Source organism: Akebia trifoliata, chromosome 15, assembly GCF_017979445.1.
Source record: "Akebia trifoliata isolate Shusen 1 chromosome 15, ASM1797944v1, whole genome shotgun sequence".
NCBI classification, from domain to species: Eukaryota; Viridiplantae; Streptophyta; class Magnoliopsida; order Ranunculales; family Lardizabalaceae; genus Akebia; species Akebia trifoliata.
The window spans coordinates 24,753,234-24,770,092 of NC_141389.1; the positions used below are offsets into that span (position 1 = coordinate 24,753,234).

General features: G+C 36.5%; 1 protein-coding gene across 2 annotated transcripts; it reads left to right on the top strand.

Moving 5' to 3' along the window:
• Window positions 1–3,688: 3,688 nt before the first annotated feature.
• On the top strand, window positions 3,689–16,859 carry LOC147384742 (serine/threonine-protein kinase GRIK2-like). Of its 2 annotated transcripts, XM_086425325.1 has the most exons (14): window positions 3,690–3,999; window positions 4,208–4,353; window positions 4,987–5,387; window positions 7,949–8,023; window positions 8,110–8,154; window positions 9,012–9,086; window positions 10,702–10,789; window positions 10,933–11,057; window positions 14,525–14,620; window positions 14,936–15,002; window positions 15,110–15,225; window positions 15,760–15,838; window positions 16,163–16,359; window positions 16,600–16,859. In XM_086425325.1, the coding sequence occupies exons 3-13, from the start codon at window positions 5,100–5,102 to the stop codon at window positions 16,330–16,332; spliced, it is 1,224 nt and encodes a 407-aa protein (XP_086281451.1). In that variant the 5' UTR covers window positions 3,690–3,999; window positions 4,208–4,353; window positions 4,987–5,099; the 3' UTR covers window positions 16,333–16,359; window positions 16,600–16,859. The 2 variants fall into 2 exon arrangements, with proteins under 2 accessions (XP_086281452.1, XP_086281451.1); XM_086425326.1 differs by lacking the exon at window positions 9,012–9,086 and having other exon boundaries at window positions 3,689–3,999.

The window sequence follows — 16,859 nt, forward strand, 5'->3', positions numbered from 1 at the left end:
AAAACTCATCTCAATTCTCAACACCCAACTCTCAACTCTCAACCTTCTCTCAAACAAGTCAAGCAAGGAAAAAGAAATCAAAGAAAGTCAAAGGAAGTCAAGGAAGGAACAAGGTGGGTTTGGACCAAGAACACCCCCCTCAACTTCCCTCCTCTACTCTCCCTTTTCCCACACATTTGCACACACCACCATGGGTTAAATCACAAAAGGGCCCCTTCTATATAAGGGTGCCCTTAATGATTGAATCCAACATTGAAAGTCCCTCATATTTGAGGGCACATATCGATTTTCTTTCTTTTTCATTTTTATTTTCTTTTTATTTTCACAAGACCGAATCCGAGGTTACCACATCACGTGGATGGAGTAGGGTGCCTAACACCTTCCCTACTCCATAAATGGACCCCCTTACCTTCGAATCAAAGGTTGGACCATATACCTTATCTTACGAGAGTCTACAAAAAATGGCAAAATGACATGATTTTTCAAAAATACAAATCCGGGTGACCATTCACACCCCTTTATCAATTTGAATGGTGGCGACTCCAAAACACCCCAAAGTGGAGGGAGGTTTGAAGAATATTCAAAACCCCGTGTCCACACCCGTGTTTAAATTTCTTCTTCTGCACTCTGATCTATCGTACGTTAGACGTATATAGGCTTCCGCTAGTACTATATTTTGTTTGTTTATATGCAGGATTGTATGTCATTTATCAGGTGCAGGTTGATCACCTTGGAATGCTAACATAAACAGAGGAGACCATGCCGAAATTTCGAGGTGCCACCTAGTACCTCGAGATTTGACATGGGGATTTGTGTTAGCGTTCGGCGAAGCACCACACCTTGACCCATGCCTTTCAAGAGAGATTAAGTAAAAGAAATACAGGTGCACTATCAACTAGGGTTGCAACCTGGGCGGGTTAGAGAGTAAACCCAGGCTCAACCCAATTGGTGGAACCCTCAACCTGACCATTGGGGTTGAGCTTACTAACCCAAGTTTGATCTTCTAATATCGAGTTGAACTTGAATTAGGTAATTTTTGGAAAGTTGGATGGGCTAGCTTGTTGAATATCCATAATTCCATTTTAATCAATAAATAAATTTTATATTTTTTTTAAAAAAAAGTACAACATAAAAAACAAATCACTAGTAAATAAAATCACATACAACCTGTAAATCCATTATTGAGAGAATATTTAGACGAATCATAATTAATCAAAGCCCGCATTAATAATATCTAATTGTCCACGAGTCATAATAATAAGATGGAATCAAACAGTTAAACAAAACAATATATAATTATTATAATTTTTTTTATCAGTGCATAGACATCGGGTTCGGGTTGAGTCAAGTTGCTCGATTCCTCAACCCAAGATCAACCCAAATTGAAGTCAAGTTGAAACATTCTAATCTAGGCCCAACTCGTTTTCTATATAACTCATCCCAAGCTCACCCATCAATCGAGTTGAGCCGAGGTTGAGTTTAGGCCAATCCACCTGAGTTGTAGCCATACCATTAACATCTACGCATATTTGGTGTATTGGTAGGGTTTATTTGTCATTGTAGCTAATACCACATGCCAGCTTTAAATCTTGGGAGTGACGACTTGAGGTAAGGACTACCTTAGGATTAAAAAAAGAGGATACCAGAGTGAAAATAATCACAAAGTGGGAAAAGGGAGTATCAAGTGAAAATAATCACTTGATATATGATTATGTCGCATCGTCGGGAGGATAGGGAGGGGAAGTTGTACTTGAAAAAGTAGTTTGATATGAAAAAAAAGAAAGATACTGAAGTGACATCACCAAGAAATGACTTGTCGTGGGGCATCGACTGCGAATCACGATGGTATATTACAATCCGAAGAAATATGAGCTCAACTTTTTTACACTATTAATTCCTAGATGCTTTTGGTGTATAGGTTGTGTTTATATCATTTGCTAAAATCCTTAATTTTCCAAAAATTCCAAAGATTGAAGATGAGATTACTTCATTAATATCTTCTTATCATCTAGATTTTCAGGTTTAAAGTCTATCAATGAGAAGAAAATATAAGCTTTTATTCCAAGGGCCTTGTCAAATAAATAAATACGTGCTCCTTGTTAGTAATTCGGAATACGACAAAAATACGATTAATGAAAAATTCGAGTTCTATTCGATTTTAAATTGCAAAAATCCAATCTAAAATTCGACTAAAATTTTGATAAATGAAAAATATGCGGCATTATGCTTCATACGTGTATTATCCGTTTCATTTAAAAAATGGTGATGGTGGTGATAATGAGGACATTGAGGTTATTGTTCCATTGATTTTTAAAAGAAGAGCAAAGTCATCATTAATTTGAGAAATTAAGGTGTAAACAAATAAATTTAAAGGATCATGTTATTATTTTTTTAAAGATTAAAGGGACATTTGTCATGTAAAAATGTGGATTCCTCCAAAATTTTGAAGCATGACCGCTTCAAAGCCGACTTGTATTATATGTCACAACTTACAACTTACAACTTTACACTCTACAACATACAACAAATTATAATAGCATTTTTTTTTCCACCGAGCTTTAATAAAATTTTGTAAACGTTGTAATATTCGTTAACAACATGTTTTATTCTTTTCAAACTTAAAATCGTGAATTATTTATAATAGTTCAATAATCCGGAAAATGATACATTCATTGAAAAAAACAAAAAATTCATGAATTTTTCAAGAATTGACATAGGAGATTGTTAACAATGGTCATGCTGAGTAACATCGAAACTGACATTGTTTCACCCATTGGTGTGCATAGAACCATAGATACTTCTCATTCATATCTTGATGAAAGTATTTATGGTTCTGTGTACACACATCCATGTCAACAATGTGTGAAACGATGTCAATGTCAATGTTACTTCAACATTTTCCATAAATAAAAGATTGAACATTGATGGGCTTTAAGGGAAAACACAAAAAGTTTATGTGAAAATATTTGAGTTGTCAAATAAATCAAACTATACCATTTGAAGGTCAATAAAAGGGTCTTAGCCTTGGCAAGAGAGCGAGGAAGAGGATATTTTGGTCATTTCCTATTAATTCCACTAAAGCCAAGCCGACAAGGGCATGTGTCTAAATCCAAAGGTTATCGTTATAACTAACTATTAATTCTACCTTCGATAGTTTCGATATACCCCCTCTTAGGTTTAGAGTTCGACTTTAATATTCGGGATTAATAGGAAAATGACTTAAATACCCTCATATTCAATTTTTATCCAAAACCTATTTGATTTTCTTTCTCAAAACTCGTCATCTGCAATTTATACGATAAATATTTTTCATTGTCAGGTTCAACTCCTTCAACCTTTAAATCAAACAAAAAGTATTCTAAGGAAAGTCGAAAATGTGAAATTTTCATTTAATATAAATTTAATTTTGGCCTAAGGTTCAAGATGACAAAACAATGCCTAAAGGCTAAAAGTGTTTTAAAAAAAAAGCAAATGAGGTTAAGTCAACGTTTTTTTTTTTTTTTTAAATAAGTTGAAGAGTTTGAAGATAATGGAATTTTGAAAGAAAATCAAAGGTATTTTTAACTTTTGGTAGAGATTGGAGACGAGGGTATATAGGTCATTTTAAGTTACTCTCTTTCAGAAGTCTAAAGTCAAGGGGTATGTCTTCAATTTGAAAGCTCGCTCTCGAGTTAGTCGTTTTCCTTGATGTCCTCCCTCCACTCGCTATTGTTCCTTTGTACTACAGTTACAGCTATGGATTCTGCGAGTACGGAATCTTTCTCTCAGATCTCGGGATTTAGATTCCCGCGTTCGAATTTCTAGCTAGGGTTTCTCGAAGAAACTTCCTCCAAATCTCGTCTGCTATAGATAGAAACAAATTCAGATTCGAATTTGGATTTACAGTTCTAAATTGGTCCGTACGACTGAAGATCTAGGGTTCAAATTTGCTATTTTGCTCTACAAGAAGAATTTAGAGCTAAGGTTTCAAAAAATTGTTTATTTTGTCATTGAAAACAGGTGAAAATTCACGATTTTTTATGCTATTGTGGATAAGTATGATTTCAATGTCTCATCTTCGTTTGTGCTTGATGACGTTGGAGATTTATAATTTTTATTTATTTATTTATTTTATATTATTATTTGTTTCAAAATTCAACATATCTTTATGGTTTCGGAGTTTTTGATTATTTATATATAGTTTGCTCTGTTATTTTAAATGGTTAAGGTACTGTTGCCTACGAGATGCTAGCGATGAATCGCAACGGAATCGATTTCATCAGTTACTTCATTCCATTGTGCGAATGGCATCCCTTGGAGTAGTTTATCTGGTTCAGACTTGGTGTCCTCTCCCTCCTCTTGAAATTAAATAAGGTACTCTTATAGTTTCTGTGATTGAATGTTTCGGTTAATTGAAAAATAGATACAACATCAGTCGATTCGATACATTCCTGAAACAATGTTTTGTATCGGTCTCAGCCAATACCAATATATATCGATACATTCTGATATTTTTAACCATGTGTATTGGTTTTATCAAATGTATGGACAGAAACTGTATCGTGTTTTCGTTAACTGAAACATTCAATCGTCACAATATTTTAAACCTTGGGTGGTATCGGAATGTGTCGGTTGATTCATATTGTATCGGCCAAGATCGATACGAATCATTGACCTCCTCAAAACATTGAATGTTTTGGGGATGTATTGGTTTGTATTGAATGTATTGGCTGATACCATTTCATTTTTTTTTTCATTAACCGAACCTTGGGTAGAGGATATAATATCATTGGTGAGAGGAGTTGTAAAAATTATGAACAATATATATCTGTTTGTTCAATCCATTGTAACCAAGAAACCTGAAATATCTCAATACATGAATTCTGAAATTACTTAGAGTTGAATTGGGGTTTATGATAATAACCCATATCTTAGTTATTTACTATTTTAGTTTATGAAGGCGAAACTTGAATTAATTTTTTATATAATATTTGATTTGTTATACAGGTCAAGGGATCCATTTTTTATTCTCTTTCTTCATCTTCTTCGAAGTATGATTATATTGTCGGCGGTTGTTCCTTATGTTCTGCAAAAGTAATTCCGTCTCAAGACTGACATAAATGGGTTGCTGTAGTTGTTTTGGATTTATAAGAAAGCCCAAAAGATCATTGAGGGCATCTTGTGGCTCTGGTAATCGGGTTTCCCAAGAGTTTTTGTTGAATGATGATTGTGAAGATGTGGATGGTGTTTTATATAACAGTGAAGCTACCAATATTCTACGTGGAAGTGATGGTGAATTGCAAAAGGGCACTAAACATTCTAAAGAGATTCTCTTATTTAGAATTCAAAATGGAATGATATGCAGGGAAGTTCCTGTGAAGGAAACTTGTCAGTTTATTCGCAAAGAGGTAAACAAAGAGATGCACTCAACATATTGTTAAATTTGTATTGTTTACGTATGCACAGTTTGAACATCATGGATTGAGGAATCTACAGTGTTGGAACCTGACAGCTATTTAATTTGGTATATTGCAATGTACCAACAATATTGGAACTCATTCCCATATTAATGGATAGGCTAACTCTTGGCTGCATCTTGATTTGAATCGAATTATTATAATGGTTGTGATAAAAATCAAATGGTCAATTCATGCCTACCGTTTCTGCAAAACCCTAAATTCAATGGCCGAGAAGTCCAATTTATGCAGAAGCGGTGAAATTTGTTTTAACTTTTTTTCTCTTACTTCTAAAAAAAAAAAGAATTTAATGCAGGGAGACCTGAACATTTATCCCATAAGCTGCAACCAATGGGAAATGCGAAATCAATCCCTTTATCCTATAGCCTAGGGTTCCAGTCAATCGAGGCTGGACCCACATCAGTGGGGGAATGCTCCTGCATCATACATTTGCACTGGAAGAGTCTCGAACTCGAGACCTCTTGCTCTGATTCAGCGAGAACCAACCATTTATCCCAAAAGCCGCAACTAATGGGAAAGGCAGAATCAATCCCTCTATCCCATAGCCCAGGTGATGCAGGACTATGATGCCTAAACTAAAGATGGATCTGAGATCAAGAATAAATTACTAAAAACAATAAAAAACATAAAAGGAATCATGTTTATACCCTCTGAAGAGACAATAAAACCTAAGAAGATTACTTGATTACACATAAACGAACACTTTTTTAGGTTTGCGTACAATTTCTCATGTCTAAGGGTCTCACAAACTTGTCTCAAGTGGTTTAGGTGTTGTTCCTTGGAATGACTATAAATCAAGATATCGTCAAAGTATACTACCAAGAATTTACCCATAAGAGGTCTCAACATTTGTGTCCCCAAAGGGCATGAATCACTCATGCAATCCATCCTTCGTTTTGAAGGCAGTCTTCCACTCGTCCCCTGGAAGAATGCGGATATGATGGTGGCCACTCTTAAGGTCAATCTTGGAAATGATTGTGGCACCCGCCATCATATCCAACATATCGTCAAGTCTCGGTATAGGAAAATGATTGATGCAGGAGTTCTGCATTAACGATATTTAATCGTGATCTTGTTAATTGCTCTGTTATCCACACACATTCTCCAGGTTCCATCTTTCTTTGGCATGAGGAGTGCAGGCACGACGCAAGGACTCATACTCTCCCTAATAAATCCCTTTTTAAGTAGCTCGTCAACTTACCTTTTCAACTCTGAATGCTCTGGAAAATTCATCCTGTAATGTGGGAGATTAGGTAGAGTTACTCCACGGACTAGATTAATGGCGTGCTGAATGTCACTCATGTGAGGGAGTTCTTCTGGGAGGTCTACAAGGAAAACATCCTTGTATTTTGTGAGCAGTAGTTCAACAACTCGAGGTATGTCCATGGTGTGTTCTGGAGAGACTTGTTTAGTAACAAGGGCAAAAATGACGATATCATCCATTTAGTCTCTTCCTCAAATTTTTTTTGCATTAATGATGTGGAGAGACTTTGACTTAGGTGCTTTACTACCTTTAATCTTATTCGGAGTTACTTTCTTTTCTAGGGTAGTATTGGGTGTAGAGGATTTATCTTAATCCTTTTGCCCTCATAAATAAATGAACATGTATTCGATTGACCAAAGAGTGTTACATCCATGTCACAAAGCCAAGGCCTACCCAATATGATGTGATCTACATCCCATAGGCACAACATCGTACCATATAGTGCCTCGATACGAAGAGAATTGAATCGGAACCTAATACTTCTAGGAGATTGGAATTGATGATGTATCAACCCAACCAACTCGGTATGGCTGGGGATGAGCCACAAGTGACAATCCCAAGCGAGAAATGGCGATAGCAGATACTACGTTGGTACAACTTCTGCTATCAATGATGATTGTGCACTTTTTTGCACCACGCTTGGCATAAGTGTGGAAGATGGAAGTCCTACGCTAATCATCTTCAGCCTTATGTTGAGCTAGGGCACACCTAACTACCAACATGCCATCATTGTGGTGGCAAGTGCTGTGCCTAACACAAGCTATATGCGGATCATCACTCTCAATCAATAAAGTTTTCGTGGATCTCTTGGTGGGGTATTGGTAGCCATAGTGTCCAAATCCTTGACGATCAAATCAGGTTTAAGCCTCAAATATTGTTATTTATTTGTGTGTGTGTGTGTGCATGAGCGTGCAAGCATGTACTTTTTGTCTTTGTATATATCTCCGGAAAGCAACATTCTTATTGATAACATATTGTGCCCCAAAAAGTGATCTCATTTAAGCTTCCATTGCTTTTATTATTGCAAGCAAATAATATCTCATGCGCTAAATTGATAACATGGCTAGAGTGAAGCCCGATCTCCAAAATAATCTAAAATAGATATATACCTGCTGCCCTTTAAACTTACTGAAACAGGTTGAGATCCAACCCTGACACTTTTTCTTTATGATTTGCACTCTTATGTGAATGAAAAAGTGTGACCCTTTGCAATTGAATGCATGATCAGGATGAACATGGAAATAAAATGGTCAATGAATATGTTCGAGAGTGTAAGATTGGGTCCGGAAGCTACGGAAAAGTGGTAAGCATAGATTTATCAACATTGTATTAGTTTTTTTTTTTCAAATGGAGCCAAACATGCCACCTTTTGCCTTGGCAATGCAACAGGTTTTATACCGAAGTGAAAACGATGGAAAGCAGTATGCTGTTAAGGTAGTGTTTCTATTCGTTTTCTGTTTAGGTGCTTGCATATTGTGTCAAGATCTGATTTTGTTGTTGTGACTGTTCTTGATCTAGTGGTTTAAATTGTTGATTTGTGGAGCCTTCCTTCAATGGTTCAAACATTGTCATTAGGCTCTTACTTGTAAATTAGTTTCACTTATTCAGCCTGGGAAGGCAACAAGTTTTGTCAGTCTCTTAGAAATATCTGGACGTAATGAGAGTAGGAGCTTGAATATGTAAGTTTATTGGGAAGGGCATTTTTTGGTTTTAATGCAAATAGCTTATCGGTTGGGGGACATCCATGTATGTGGGTGGCTTCAAGATATGATTATCTATACATTTATATTTATGCGATAGAGTACACAACATGGACGTTAGAATCCACAGACGGCCCTGCTCCTAGGCTCGATATATCTATGAAAGATTCCCAACAAAGAAGCAGAAGTCCCAAACTAACATAGTAACTGCTATTAACTCACCTCCTTTGGAGCTCAATTCCTTAATGGAATGTACTATTCAACCAAGTTCCCGAGGCAACTCCGGAGGAGAAAACGGTTCCTCATACCTTTCGTTCCACTTTCTACTTGAATGAATAGGTTTGTGGTACGGTACTCTTCCCATGTGAAACTGCCCTGCCTTTCTAAAGGCCTGGTACATGTACTTTTTTTTTTAATAAACCTATTCTCGACCCTCCTTCCTACCCCACCCACCGCCCTTCCTTTGAAGGTATTTTTACCTTTGGGTTATGTTATTAGTTATATTCTTCATATTAAGGATATTTTGTGGGTATGTGTTGGAGCTTGTAATGACTACTGCCACATATATTTGGGGTTATATTTTTATTGCAGGCTTTTCATAAGTCTCATTTATTAAAGCGGCGAGTGGCACCTTCTGAAACTGCTATGACTGATGTTCTTCGGGAGGTGTGTGCTATTATATTTATTGTTTCCTATTTTGGCAAGACATTCATATAGATTCTTGGCTGAGTTTTACTTGTGTTCTAAGTCTGGGCCTATTTCATTTCACAAAGGTATTTTTGCTCACTGAGTGTTAATCCTGAATTGGATTGGGCAACTCGGGACTACCTGATCCTTAAAACGATGGATTGAATTATCCAGATTGTTGGAAGATATTACCAACTTGCTAAGTTGGTTAAAGTCTGAGTATTGATACCATGTCCTGGGTTCAAAACCGCCTACACCATCTAATTACTAATTACTATCTCACTTGCTTGTAATAAAACAGTATATTTGTTGGCCTTCTATTTATCACTAGCATACCACCCCACCTCTATTGTTTATATAATTTATGAAGTCATTCTTTTTATGGTAGTATTTTTGTTACTTTTGATCATTTGGTAAACTACAAGCTGTATAATGATTTGGGTTCCTAGTTCCCTACACTCAGTTGATTTTGATTCTTGGAGATCTTCTAAAGTGGCCCATTGATTAGATGGTCCTGATGATTAAGCCTATGTGCCACTTGTATGGTTACTGTATATTACACATGTAACAAGAATACTCTCTTTCCATAGTTTTCTGTGTCATGTTTCATTTTCACATATCATACACAATATGATCCGCAATACCTAATAAATATAGAGATCATCCTCACAAAAATCAGCCCATTCCGAACCCATATATTGAAAAATGTTTGGCACAATGTTTGGTTTCTTATATGGTCCTCGCACACTCCCGTTATATATATAACTTTTCTATATTCAAAATGAATTAATCATTAAAAAAGTTTTATTTATTAATAGCGGGAAAATAAAAACAACAAACAAAAAGGAGAGGTCGAGCTGACCAACCCCAAAAAAGAAAAACACAAGAAACAAAAAGGAAACAGAACACAAAACACTGAGCTAAGCCTCAAACAGATTACAAACACCCCTTTGAACTCCTTAAAGATTTTGCACGAAAGGACCGACAAACATAGCTCTTGAGATGGTTGCTCCTTACCTTCGAAGATTCTAGCATTTCTTTCCTTCCATATTAAAAAAAGTTTCCTAAGATACAAATTCTACTATTACAAATGTGTCCAAGTATTGAGGTTGTGGGTCGATGTGTCTTATACTTGTTGGCCATCCACACAAGTGTTGTTTCTTTGTTACATCAGATTACAAATTGATGGCACCCCATGTGTATTAGAATTATCTTGTATGTTATTAATTATAAAAGACTCGACATTCCCAAAAATATGAAATACAGAGGAAGGGTTATATATATCTCCTATATTTACTTAAAAATAGGTCTAAATTCGGACTTTGTCCTTTATGACTTTTGGGTTTTGGGGCATCCTAATACTGCCCTTCTGCTAAAAAATATCCTGAAGGTTTGCTCAATTGTCAGTCATAAAGTAGCCTTGTTATATCTGATGCTCCTCCTAATCAATAGGGTGTGACAAAGCCCAAACAAATGGGACACACTCATACCAAATTTATCATTGAATATTTATATCTGTGTACATTTTTTACTATCTTAAGTGATACTTTTGTGAGTCAGGTCAAAATGTCATGCGCTGTCCTTTGTTCTGCAGGTTTTAATCATGAAAATGTTGGGCCATCCAAACATAGTCAATCTCATTGAGGTGATTGATGATCCCAAGACTGATCACTTCTACATGGGTATTTATTGACCATTCTTTTTCTAGGCTTTTTTATCACTATAACTTTTCCTTATTATAAACAGGATCTAACAACACAATTTTAAATAACCCATTGAGTAGTAAATACTTTTTCTAACTTGGGAATTTCTTTTGGCTGCTTAGTTCTTGAATATGTGGATGGCAAGTGGGTTTGTGATGGTTCTAGTCCACTGGGTGGCTTAGAGGAAAGCACTGCTAGAAAATACATGCGGGACATAGTTGCTGGGCTCATGTATCTTCACACTCATGTATGATGTTAAGTGTGATTTGTGTCTATTGTTCAGTTCTCTTTGATCCTTGATGTTTTGCTGTTGCTTTCTTAGCCATAATCATGTCTTTCCATTTGCGCGCGCACACACACACACACAAAGTATTCAAGGGCCAAACATTATTCCAACGTGTTTCATCCTATATGGGCTAGAAGTTTTGGAATGGGATGATTTTTTTTAGTGAGGATAATTTCCTCACCATAGGAGATCATCCTCACAAAAAAATCAGCCCATTCCAAAACTTCTAACCCATCAAAAGTGGTTTACAAATAATTGACAGTCCATGATTCTTCAACATGTAAACTGGGGTTAGAAGTTTCGGAATGCGCTGATTTTTTGGGAGGTGATATCCTCACCATAGAGATCATCCTCACAAAAATCAGCCTATTCCGAAACTTCTAACCCATATATGATGAAACACGTTGGCAAAATGTTTGGCCCTCATATATATATATATATATAGCTTGTATTAGTTGCTAGTGGAAAAACCATGTTCCTATCTTGTTATGACTTATGGTAACCTCCTCGATCTTATAATCATGCTTATCTTTCACATAGTATTATTTTGTATTCTAGTGCTTTCCAATGATTTGTGTCTATTTATTCTGCTTATTTTTTAGGAAATGTAAAAAAAAAATGAAGCTTTTATCAAGCAGAAGGAGGAGGTCAAGTGGATATACCTACCACAAAAAAGAGGAGAAAAACCCTCCTAAGGCTAGTCACTTTGAAAAATAGAAGATATGTTTTTCTGTCTCAAGAAAAAAACTATCAATAGAAAAGAAGTTTGAAAAAAAAATGCCTAAACTAGGGGCATATTGGGGAATTGAGCCTTTATCCCTATTCTTTCTAAACCCTTTAAGCCCACACATTCAAGCCCTTCGAGGTATCTTTTGTTTTGGTCATGTCAAGGAAAAACTCAAGCTCACTTTAGAAGTCCCTTGATCCTAGCAAGAGAAGAAATAGCTCACTAGAATGAAAACTTGAGAAGGCGGTTTAGGCAAAAGTTAGGGCATTTATGAAAGAAGAAAAAAAAAATGGGCCCGCTAGATCGAAAACCTTAAAAGTAGGTCAAGGCAGAAGTTGGGGTATTGAAAAGAGGAAACCCTGCTAGACTGAGAAAGCGGTCTAGGCAAAAGTCAAATCATCAATTAAGATAGTAAGGAGAAAATCATTATGGGCTTCCTGAGGAAAATAAGCGTGACTTCAGAAGTCAATCCAGTCCAACAAAGAACATTTAAGGCACCTGTCATGTTATCTTAAGCTTCTGAGTCGATAATCCAGGAGGTGGTTGAGATGAAGAAACATGATGAACAAAAACAAAGGTACCTGTGTGTACCAAAGAAGAAGTTGTAGTGGAACCATTCAACACAACCCGTAAACAAATATCATTTCGGGAGAATGGTGCATGTACTATCTGAGTTGATATCTTAGAACTCGGCGATTCATCTATCACGTTAGTAACCAAAGCATGATGGACTGAGAAAGAACGAAACTTAGGCTGGAATGAGTTAGGTCGACTTACCAAGTCCTAATACTTTGTTTGAATATGACCAAACTTGCTACAATTGTCACACTTTGGCCTTTCTCTGTGATTGAACCCCTGTGTGGATTTACCAAATTTCCTACCCCCTGATGTCTGTCCGCCACTCTATCAATTAGCTACCATGGAGGATTTGTCACTCACAAAAAAATTCATTTGTCGCATAGCCAATCATCAATTCTCCTCACTTTGAACATAAGAGTGTACTATGTTCAGAGGAGGGAGATGATCTCTATTCAGAATCTGAACTTGAACCATCTCAAACTTGGGGCTCAAACCGGCTAGAAACTAGAATGTCTAATGTGTCTCAACGTGCCTATTGAACTGTGCATAGCCTTTCAAACTTTCCCAATCAAATGGAAAGTAGTGATCTAACTCTTCTCACATACTACGCAACTCAGAAAAATAACCCGATAATGTCTTCTCTCCCTATTTGAGATTTGCTATATTTTGTTCCAACTAGTAAATTCTAGCACTATCTCAGCCTAGGAATAAGTCTGAGTCACCAATTCCCAAATTTGTTGTGTTGTTTTCAAGAAGAGGGATCATTTACAGATCTAATGTTGCATAACAACCAAGACATGACTAGTGAATTTTTAGCATCCCATTGTTCGTACCTGAGATCTGAAATACGAGGTTGTTTCTCTTTCCCATACAAATAATCAACTTTCCTCCTTCCATGAATGACCAGTTTTGCAGACTAAGCCCATTCCAAGTTGTTTGTGCCATTGAGTTTGATTGTGGTGCTTTGGAGATTGTGATTTTCGTCTTTGATTTATGGGGGTCCAAACCCACTATTGGTAGACTTTCCTAAAGTGACTTTCAACATGACTTGGGAAAAAGAAAACTCACAAGTCACAATATCCAGACCACACGAAATACCACTCGGAAACACCAAATAACTACTCAAAACATGGGATTTGGATTTACTAATGCATTCTTGATAAACGAAAAAAATAATAATTTACTAACCTGAAGAGCTATTACAACTGTAACATAGGTTGTATAGTTAAAAAATAAAAAAAATCAAATTAGCCCGACTAAAGTCCTGAAAGCCTTGATCTGACCATCAAGGGGTTTATTAGAAGAGAGAAAACCCCCAAAATATCTGGATCTGAGTTTTGAAGCTTGTGGCAGCCCTAGGTGACGAGGGCGACAACCCTAGGAGGTCGCCTGATCTTCTTGGTCTTCAACCAGGCTCTAACCAATTTACAAAATCAATCTAGGATTTGGAAGAGAGAGAGAGGTCACCTGATCTTCTTGATCTTCAACAAGGCTCTAACCGTATGTACAAAATCAATCTAGGATTTGGAAGAGAGAGTTGTGGAATCAAAGGACTTCATAATAAGTTGTGGACAAAGACTGAGTATGTGGGGGTGCAACTTAAAGTGACACATAGGGAGATTACCAAAGAACATATAAATGTATTACATTAGTTCCTAACATGTAATGTCCTACATTACCTGGTAATTATGTGGCTTATCACACGGTAATTTGACTTGTTTTTTTTACCCTAGTAATGTTTGTGAGAGAGATCCCTGTACTATTTTGGTCTCTCACCTGCATAGTACTGAAATGGACTTTGAGATCTTGTAGACTTCTGATGATAATGGTACCACATATCTTTTTCTAGAAATAACATTTACTAATGTGACTAAAACCTGATTAGAAACATTTAGACATGCTTTGCATCACATCTCATTTAAATTTTATGTGAAATGTGAACTGCATCTGATCAATACTTTTGTTTGGCCTTACATTTTCCTCTTTATTGTTTAGGTTGATATGTTTGTATGTATAATCTACCTTTTTCTCCTGTGATACGTGGTATAGCCCAGATCCTTGTACCATATTTGAACTTGTTTATATTGTCAACCTACTAACCTTTTCTCCCTTGGATTTATAGAATATAGTGCATGGGGACATTAAACCTGAAAACCTTCTGGTTACGAGCACTGGTACGGTGAAGATAGGAGACTTCAGTGTCAGTCAGGTCTTTGAGGTACTGGCTTACTGCTTTGCTACTAATTTTGTGCTTGATACATGTGTTTGACATGTGAGAAGAGGATTACATTCCTCGAGATTGGGTTTTCATTTTAAGATTGGACTTCATTTTTTGTGTGTTTGAATGGCCGAAATGTGTGGATAAACAAATATAAATCCCCAGATTACCCTTATTTAACAAACATAATTACTGAAGAGTCTATTAACTAAAACCAAACATGATATTTTAACAAATACAATTTACTGAAGAAGATATGGGATGGGAGTCTTGGCGTGAGTCCTTTGCTTTCTCTCAATTATGTCTTATGTACAGGATAATAATGATGAGCTTTGGCGATCTCCTGGGACTCCTGCTTTCACTGCTCCTGAATGCTGCTTAGGTGAGGGACCCATCTTGAAAATAGAGCTTTAGAAAGTTCTCAAATGACATTTAAGAAGTGTGATATAGTGAAATTCTCCCACGGGGATTTTTCTTGCTGATTGACAGGTCTAACTTATCATGGAAAAGTTGCCGACATATGGGCTCTGGGTGTTACCTTGTACCATACGGTGTTCAATCAATACCCATTTCTTGGAGACTCGTTACAGGATACATATGACAAGGTGATCCAACTGCTTTTTGTTTTATTATTTATTATTATTTTTTTGAAAAACACTTCCCTTATTTAGAAAGATTTTAACTCAGGGTCCTTGAGCTCAAATGGATCACCACATTGGCAAAATCCAACACCACAGCCCTCCAGATTTCACGGAAAAACTTAGATCTTACCCCCCCCCCCCCCCCCCCCCCCCCCAAAAAAAAAAAAAAAAAAAAAAAAACATTTTTTTGGGCTTGATCTAAGGTTTTGAAAATGGATGGCTACCGATACGGAACTCCCAAATTTAAAATTTAAATTTGATGGGTGAAAAATAACATTTTTTCTTTTTCTTCAAAGATTATAGAATTTTGTAATCTACAACACCACTGTGGCATCTGATCATGTTTTTGGATGCTACAAGGTTAGCTCAACGACCCTTAGTAAGAGTTGAAGTCTAAGTTAGTAAGGCTAGACTCATTTTTTTTCATTGTTTCTATGATAGCTTGGCTTCTAATAGCTTGGATTAATGTTAATAATGAACTAATTTCAATTTTTTCAGATTGTTAATAATGAGTTATACCTCCCCGAGGGCATTAACCCTCAGCTGAAGAACCTAATGGAAGGTCTTCTCTGCAAAGGTCAGTGACTTCCTTGCTTGACATCCACTTGAGTTTTCTAATGGGTTGGGTTCCATTGACTCAAGAAATGATACAAGATTTTGATCAAGTGAGCACAAAATTTAACGGTTGAGATTATCCTCGATATGAGTATCATCGGGATCTGTAGTGTTGAGATACACATAAAATCTCAACCGTTAGATTTTGTGTTTAAAAGGTCAAGATCTTGAGTCAAGGGAACCTGACTCTTTTCATTTCTAATATAGTATTATATAAAGTAGATCTTCTCTTCAGTTTCCATGCGAAAGTTATAATCTTATTTCCTCGGAACATTGTGTATGGCAGATCCAATACAGAGGATGACCTTGGAAGCTGTTGCTGAACATCCTTGGGTTGTCGGTGATGAAGGGCCGATTCCACAGTATTTGTGTCGGTGCAGGCGTAATAGTTTCCCAAAAGAACCTGAGGAGAGCAGAAAGGAGTGTGCTTACATGATCAATACTGACAAACTGTAAATTTGCTTCTACAGCTGATCGGAACCTGTAAGTGGCTAGACTAGTGGTGGTAAATTTGCAGACACGTTTTTATTAAGACTAATGATAAAACGACGCGCTGACACATACATGAATGACGTGGCAAGGGTACAGAACTGTAGATCTTTTTCACTGTGTATCCCGAAGAAAAAGAACTATGATTCAGCCATGTATGTGTCAGCGTGTACGTTTATCACGACTCTTTTATTAATGCAAGTTTGGCTTACTTTTTTTTTTTTTTAATCTTAGGTAAGAAGTGCCCTGGTTGGTATGTTTCTCATTCTCCTTCAATTCAATATTTGGTTGAATTTGGAATGTGAAAGCTCAACAAATATAATGGGATGAGATTTGTACATCAACTAACTGTACCCTATGTTAATATCCCAACTTTAGATCAGGGTTTGTTGATTGTTGTTTGAAACTGGAGTGCAACTGAAACCCCTAATATTGTCTACCTGATTGTTGATTATGATGTTTGATTTCTGATTCAAAGAACTATTTGAAGTGTC

What these genes read in the sequence shown, in the direction of transcription:
- LOC147384742 (XM_086425325.1), top strand. Translation starts at nt 5,100, where the DNA reads ATGGGTTGCTGTAGTTGTTTTGGATTTATAAGAAAGCCCAAAAGATCA. An exon ending in TGACTGATGTTCTTCGGGAG is followed by an intron (nt 9,087 to 10,701) that starts GTGTGTGCTATT and finishes TTTGTTCTGCAG; the next exon opens with GTTTTAATCATGAAAATGTT. An exon ending in TCATGTATCTTCACACTCAT is followed by an intron (nt 11,058 to 14,524) that starts GTATGATGTTAA and finishes TTGGATTTATAG; the next exon opens with AATATAGTGCATGGGGACAT.